We start from the raw sequence: 8260 nt of genomic DNA, 5'->3' as shown, positions 1-8260 counted from the left end.
TCACTTATTCAGCACACAGTGTGTTTTTTGTTTGTTTTGTTTTTCTTTTGTAACTCTGCTCTTTGGGTGCTCTCCACCCAGCTCCCAAATAAGTACACAGAGACTTATTCTTACTTATGAATGCTCAGTGTTAGCTTGGTTTATTTCTAGCCAGCTTTTCTTAAATTATTACTTCATCTACCATTTGCCTCTGGGCTTTGTCCTTTATTCTATATGTCTTTCTTTACTTTTAACTCTGTTGCTAGCTGTGTGGCTGACCCCTGGTATCCTCCTCTCCTCCTTTTCTCCCTCACTATCCCTTTCTTCTTCCTTTTATTCTCTCTGCCTGGCAGTCCTGCCTATCCTTTCTCCTGCTTAGCTATTGGTTGTTCATCTCTTTAGTAGCCCAATCATGTGTTTTAAACAGGCAAAGTAACACAGCCTCACAGAGTTAAACAAATACAACATAAAAGAATGCAACTGATCTTTGTATTAAACAAATATTACACAGCATAAATGAATTAACACATCTTCTACCAATATTCCACAACAACACACTTTTTTTAAAGGGTAGAAAGGGCACATTATGGCTCACCATTCTAGGGTATAACCCATCATGGGAAGTAATGATAACAGGAGCTAATGGGATCTAATTAACCATTGCCCTCAGTCACACAGATGAATGTGAATTCTTAGTTCACTTTCTCCTTCCAGTGCAGCCCAGGGAAAGGTACGATCACAGTTCACAACAGTTTCCTAGACATGTGTGGTGATTTCCTCCGTGCTGGATATTAATGATTAGTTTGTTTTTATTTAAGTTTTGTGACAGGTAGTGCAAAATGACCTTGAAGTTAAGATTTGCTTTGATGAATAATATTGGAAGACAAAAATTCCTTGTGTATATGAATGAGCTGTAGACACATGGTGTGTGTGTGTGTGTGTGTGTGTGTGTGTGTGTGTGTGTGTGCATGCATTTTCCAGGGTACATGTGGAGGCCACAGGAGGACATGAGGTGGCCTGTTCTGTCTCTCTTTATCTTATTCACTTGAGACAGGACATCTCATGGAACCTAGAACCAGGCCGGAAGCTAGCAAACCCTAGCAATCCTCCTGTCTCCACAGCATGTGGGTTACAGGTTCTTGTGAGGTCATGTCTAGCTTTTCGAATGGGTGCTGGCATCTGAACTCCAGTCCTTGTGAACATACAGCAAGCTCATCTACTGAACTGTGGTAGGGTAAAAAAAAAAAAATGCTTAACTTGAGAGTTTTCACTGCCCGTCTTTCATAACGGATCCAGACTTTTCAACTTCTTTAAAATCCATCTTTCTCTAAATTCCTTGCTTTAGCAGGATGGCTTGCTTTGCAGGAAAAAGATGATTATGATTAAGGAAGGAGCAGAGGAGAGGTTGAAAACCATAGGGTGACTGGGCGACAAGCAATCTTGGGAAAGATGTTCTGAAGCAGCTGTGAACTGAAAGCAATGGGGATTTTAGTTCTGCTGTGGTTCAGCAGTTTTAAAGACGCTCAAGTACGGATGCTAAAAGTGCTTTGCTTGATTCTAATCATGGTTCTTTCTTTGGTAAGAAGGAACCGTGTTGATGCTGGTTTTATAAGGGTTGTGATGCAATTCCAATACCCATAAAAAGAGGCAGACGATGGGTTGTGTTCTTTCTTTATTTGGCTTTGTATTGAATGAGCACAAGTCCCAAGTGTACGGTTTCACACACTTTTCTAACACAAGCACCCCTCAGACGCCGTCTCTCGTCCTCGGTCGCCCACCTTGCCTTTCATGTAAGCTTTTTCTGGGTTCTAGCAGAGAACTGTCCTCAGATTCTGGTTCTTCATCAACCTTAGCAGGAAGAATGCTACTTTTCTCAAACTGGAGCAGAAGTTGGGACTAGTGTAATTAGCCTGACTTGACTGACTTGCTGTGTGGAATTAATCCCTGGAGCAAAAGGGGTCTTTTAATTGGCTAGGCCTATGCTCAGTGCTTACCACTATTTCCAGGAAGTAGGGTTAGCTTTTCTCAGCACCACATGGACTCAAAGGAAAGACTAGGAAGTTGTAAAATGAAAGGATATTTTCTTTATCATTAGAGGGGATACTAGACCATAGAAAAATAGGTATTGAATCTAGAATGAATAAAAAGGAAACTTAATAAAAAGAAGTAGATGATGGATGAATAAAGGGAAGCACAAGAATAGTGGCAGAGTGAAGGGGAAGACGAAAATAAGGAATAAAGAAATAGAGGGTAAAATGGAGATCGAAGACACAAGAAAGGTTGATTTGATGAAGAACCACAAGGAATTTATTAGAAGAACTGCATACAACTAGAGAGTCTGCAAGCACTATGATATTCAGAAGGTTTACATGACACATGTTGGAACAAATTGGCATTTCATCCTTGGTCTTTCAAGCAGACTTTGGAAACACAGCATCTCATTTGCTCCCAGGCTGAGTAACAGGTGCCTCAAGGCCTTTTATATTTTCCGTAGATACAAATATTTACTCAAAATTTTCTTCACAGCTTCTTTTACCTCCTTATTCCTCAAACTGTAGATGATGGGATTCAACATTGGAGTCAACACACCATAAGACAGCCCAATGATTTCATCAGATGCGTTGGTGTGCTTTGACTTGGGTTTCATATACATAAAGAGGGCCGAACCATAGAATAAGATGACCACAGTTAAGTGGGCTGAGCAGGTAGAAAAGGCTTTCTTCCTTCCTTCGGCAGAATTAATTCTCAGGATGGAGGAAAGAATAAAAATATAGGACACAAAAATTAACAGCAGAGGGACTATTAGCAAAACAATACTGGCCACTGTCATGATAAGTACATTGATGGTGATATCCGAGCATACAAGTTTAAGAAGAGCCAGGATCTCACAGGTAAGGTGATCAATGATATTATGACCACAGAAAGGCAACACCATTGTCGAGACTGTTTGCACTAGAGAGTTCAGACAGCCTATGACCCAGGACCACACAGCCATGTGCACATATAACACCTTGTTCATGATTACAGGATACCTCAGTGGATTGCAGATGGCTACATACCTATCGTAGGCCATCACAGCCAGGAGGACACACTCTGTGGAGCCCAAGCCAAGGGAGATAACCATTTGCAGAGCACAGCCAAGGAAGGTGATGGATTTTCTCTCTGACATAAACATGATAAGCATTTGAGGAATGGATGAGGATGTGTAACAGATGTCCAAAAAGGAGAGGTTCCCAAGAAAGAAGTACATGGGGGTGTGGAGTCGAGAGTCCAGGATACTAATGACAATGAGGAGACTGTTTCCCAGAAGGATTATCAAGTACATGATGAGACAGAGCTCAGACAGGAAAAGCTGGAGTTCTGGATACTGAGATAGGCCCACGAGGAAGAATTCTGTCACTGCAGAATAATTTCCCATCTCCACATATGTCCCTCACCTGCAGAATTCACATATAGACACATAGACGTGACTCAAGGAAACTTAGGATTTTGATAGAGATCCATAATGTAACTTTCACATGTATTATTATACTTAGGATGTTTACCTAGAAGCGACAATGGCAGGGTTATGATATTTTCCACTAATAATGAAAGACACAGACAGGTAATATTGCTTTGCATCAAATGGCAGCAGAGGCCTGGACCTGTGCTAGCAATTAAGTCCCTAATTGAAGGCAATCTCAGGTCAACTTCTTTCAAGTGTGGTCACATTAGTATTTTATTAGTGAATAAAGCTGTATCTTCTTCTGCTTCTTCTTCTTCTTCTTCTTCTTCTTCTTCTTCTTCTTCTTCTTTTTCTTCTTTTTGTTCTTCTTCTTTTTCTTCCTCCTTCTCCTGCTCCTCCTCCTCCTCCTCCTCCTCCTCCTCCTTCTTTTTTGAGACACCATTTCTCTGTATATCCCCGACTGTCCTTGAACTTGTTCTGTAGAACAGGCTTGAACTCCCAGAGATCTCCCTGTCTCTGCCTCCTGAGTGCTGGGATTAAAGCTAATCCACAACCAGCTAAGCTGTATCCTATTAAAGCTGGGTCTAAAGGTATCATTTAGATTTGTACCTTGCCACCAATTTAGACTATTGCCCATTTAAATTACTTAACTTTTTAGCATTGTGGCTAGGTAGGCTAGTGTCAGCTAGAGAAATGACTAAAACAATACTGTTTTGGTCATTCACTTTGTGAATTAAATTAGGTGGAACCTACTTGATTGCATAATAGGTAGTTGCAATATTTTTACTATAAATGGACATAGTATAGAAAATACATAATAAAACAATACTTTAAAATATATGTTCATATTTAATAAATTATGTTTTCCAAGTCTAGTTGACTAAAAAGGAAAAAGATGATTTAATTTAAAATGTTAAAGGGCCTGTATGCGGTGGCACACACATTTAATCTCAGCGCTTGATAGTCAGAGGTGGTGAATTTCTGTGAGTTTGAGGCCAGCCTGGACCACATAGCAATTTCCGGACCAGTCAGAGCCACATAGTGAGATCCTATCTCAAAAACACTGATGTTAAAGGAACTAAGGTATAATAGGAACATTTTTCCTTGGAGCATCGGAACAGTGAGGAATCTGGAGACCATGAAGCTTGGTCCACAGGAACGTCCAAGCTCTGAGGATGCTTGGATCCTGTCCTGTATAGCTTTGCTCAGCATGGAATCCACTCTCCTTAAATTGAAATCACCAAGAATTATATTTCTTTCTTTTACAACTTTTAAGTGCCTTAAATTCTCTATTTTCTCTGCCATTTATCTCCTATCTAGGAGTTTTAAATTTTCAAATTTCATTTTTGCAAGATAAGACAATATAGCTTTATAAGTACTTAGTAATACATATTTTTTATTTCAGTTTTTATATTTTGTGCTTTAAATGATAGCCCAAGATAGTCCATAGTAGTTTTGTTTTGGGCTACCAGGCTTTTGTATGTGATGAAACTAATGGCTAATTTTTGAGCACTTCGTTGTTACCTAATTATACTTTTGCAACCTAATTGAATGTCTTAACTCATTAAGTCCAACTATAGAGTCAGCCGTCTGAACCAGTAAACCAGACCATTTTTCTCAGCCTCCTACACGAATTCTCAGCAAGAGACAACTATTAGGAAGAAGTTCCTTCTTGCTGTGTTAAACTTAATAGCAAGCTTCACTTGTTTTACTTTGAATCATAAGTGTGATACAGACGGAAACTCTGAAGGCTGGATCATAGCCTCCTTCTGGAAGTTTCGCAGTTACTGGAATGATGAGCATCATCAAGAACAATGATGTGAGAATCCTCCGCATCTCACTTCCCTCTATCAACCACGCACCTGGAATCCTCCAGCCTCTGTTGTTTATGCTGCAAATCCATACACACTTTCGAGTCTTAAGTGGCCTAGCTGTTGCCTTTTCTTCCATCTCCACGTGACTTATCTTTCTGTTCTGTTCTGTTCTGTTCTGTCCTATAGCTGTAGCTCTACATCCTTAAAACCACCCTTGTTCCATTTCCCCCGTATTTATTTCCTAGGGTGTCTAAACACGATTACAGACTAGTTATATAAGGGATTATACCCTAAATCTTGTCTTCACTATCATAGCTCCTGTTTTCTGGGTTGTAGAGGAATGGAGATTTTTCTTCTTCATCTGATCGTATCTGTATCCATATTATACGTTTTCCTTGACGCCCTTGTATCAAAAGAGGTTAAAGACATGGGTGAAGGGCTCACTGCAAGGCTGGTCAAATGTGAGGGCGCTCTCATCTTTTGTGGAACAGGACAGGACAAATGTTCTTTCTCCATTTCCTTTCCATGTCAGTGATGGGGAGCCTCCTTCAGCCAAAGGCCTTTGAGAGGCTGGACCAGGCGGGGCGTGGTTTTGGGTACCAAGAAGCCCATGGGACCGCCTTCTTGCTCGCTCCCTGCTTGCCACACCTGGATGTTCGAGCCTTTCCTGTTTCCTAGTTGTGGTCCGTCAGTTCCCTTTTAATAAAGAACACCTTAGTATATACCCTATTTGGAGCTAGTGTGGGATTCTTTGATTCGCTTCCCCCTCCCCGCATCTGACGCGTTCCGCTTCATGTCAGTTCCTTTCCTCCTGAGAACACCACCTGGACAGTGCTTCTGGCAAAGGTTAACACAGAAGCGATGGCAACCATATTTTAACACATTAGGAAGCACTTTTTTCCCTCCCTGTACTTAACTTTGCTATCAAGACACACTGACCACAAGGACTGCCTCCCACAAAGGAACAAGTCCAGGAAGAATTTTTAATTTTTAGAATATAATTGTGAAGTAAGAAGAGAAAGTGAAAATAAAAGAAAGAATAAAGAAAGACTGAATACTTACACTCTGCTGAAAGCATGCGAACAGAACACGTGTACCATGGCAGCGGGGCTATTGAGGGGAAAAGGGTGAAGGGGTTGTGGCATCTTTCTCTGTTCAAAAATGAATCCAGGCAAGACAAGATACTGTTTTTAGGTAAAGGATAAGGTAGAGAAATGAAAGTCGGTAATCACACAGAACGAATTAAAAGTTCACCCAAAGCACACAAAAGCCGTTTTTGGTTCCTCACTGTCCTCTCCTCTCTCTCTTCTGTCATTTCGTTCTGCTGTGATGGAGCCAAGGAAGGAGTTCATGTTGTTTCCCCTCCAGTGGCTTGCATCAGTTTCTCCAAAAAACACCAATAGAAGTAGAAATAAACTTTTCCTGGCTGTCCCGGAACTCGCTTTTTAGAACAGGCTGACCTTGTTGAACTCACAGAGACCTACCTGCCTCTTCCTCCCAAGTGCTGGGATTAAAGGTGTGCACCACCACTGCCCGGCAGAAACACAATGTATATGCTACGTTATGCAATTTCAAGGTGGTCTTTAGCCCAGGCACCAATCAAACCCGTCTTGCATCCCTTGAAATGAGAAATTGAAATCATGACTGCTCTTCCCAGTGCTTTGCACTGACTGCGTTCTCTCTTGTCTTTGGATTTTGAACTACTAACTTTTCTTCGTGCACATGCACATGCTATTTTACTAAGATAGAGAACTTTCAGCCCCAGCTGTTTTCTAAGAGCATCCTCATCATGCCCTTGCTATTGTGCTCTCTTACTCAACACAGACTATGCCATGTGCAGTAGGATTCTCAATAGGGTTCTATTGTCAGTATTTGACTTTCAAAATGGACACAGGGTTCAAAATGCATATGGTAGGTATTTATTACCGTTTATGAAAAAAGTAATTTACGTGCTACCTACCACATATTCAAATGAAAACAGTATAACTTATTAAGCTAAAATAGCCTTTACCTAAATCTGTCAGAGCAGAGACAATTTAATTTGTAGACACACATACAAAGAATACAGGGAACATTAAACCATATGTTAAAATGATGTCATTTATTTTTATTAATGCACAGAATTCCAAATTTATTATAAGATATGAAACAAATAGCTAAAAACCTTCAATAGATTGCTATCTAACTGAATATAAAAAGAGTATTGGATGGCCTACAGCATCCTTTCTTGATGCAAACATTTGGTAATCTAGACAAAGGAAGATGATCATTAGATGCTAAAAATGACCTTTGTCAAATTATTAGTCACCACATCGCAAATGATGAGATGTTGGGTATCCCTAAGATTCATTGCAAATTTATTATTAATTAACATTTCCACCAAAGCATCTAATAATAGAATAAACAAAAATAAATAACCATGCATGTGCTATTATTATTTTAAGTCAAATTATGTTTTAGTAGCTGTTATAATTTTCCTTCAGGAATCAGAGATCTTTCACATGAAGACCATGGTGTGACAAGCAAAACGACCTAGTGTCACATACAACACCCATGAAAGGTGTAGTCTTCGAGCAGAGTTAAGGACAACGGAGGACAATGCTCATAGCACATGGAAAATAATTAAACTTTCTGATACTATAAATGATGATGATTTCATATACGTGACTAAAGAAGTTGAGATTTTTATCTCTAATGTAGGACTCGAGGTGTTAATAATGAAACACTATTTTCCAAATAAATTTTAGCTAACCTTATTTTACTATTATAAATATCAGAAAGGACATTTTCAGTTTTCCTCAGAGGAACCTCCAGAACTTTGATGTGAATTTTCTCTAAAGCCATAATGGGCAGGACTGGAGAAAGGCTTTATGCTACTTCTTGTACTGTAGGTGGATGCAATGCCTTTGATGCTCTGATTTTGGCTAGCAAAATTCATACAGATACCCCTATCAGCAGCCAGGTTTATACGGATTCAATCATGGAAAAATAATTCTGTAACTCATTGGTTAGAATGTGCTCA

The 8260-nt window shown here is 39.8% G+C and overlaps 1 protein-coding gene across 1 annotated transcript; it reads right to left on the bottom strand.

Moving 5' to 3' along the window:
* Positions 1-2458: 2458 nt before the first annotated feature.
* Positions 2459-3397, bottom strand: LOC119826600 (olfactory receptor 13D1). The gene has a single exon (XM_038348006.1). The coding sequence runs from the start codon at positions 3395-3397 to the stop codon at positions 2459-2461; it is 939 nt and encodes a 312-aa protein (XP_038203934.1).
* Between the last annotated feature and the right edge of the window lie 4863 nt (positions 3398-8260).

This window comes from Arvicola amphibius, chromosome 11 (genome assembly GCF_903992535.2).
Source record: "Arvicola amphibius chromosome 11, mArvAmp1.2, whole genome shotgun sequence".
NCBI lineage: Eukaryota > Metazoa > Chordata > Mammalia > Rodentia > Cricetidae > Arvicola > Arvicola amphibius.
Note: the sequence above shows the minus strand (reverse complement) of the source record. Positions and strands in the feature narration are given on the sequence as shown.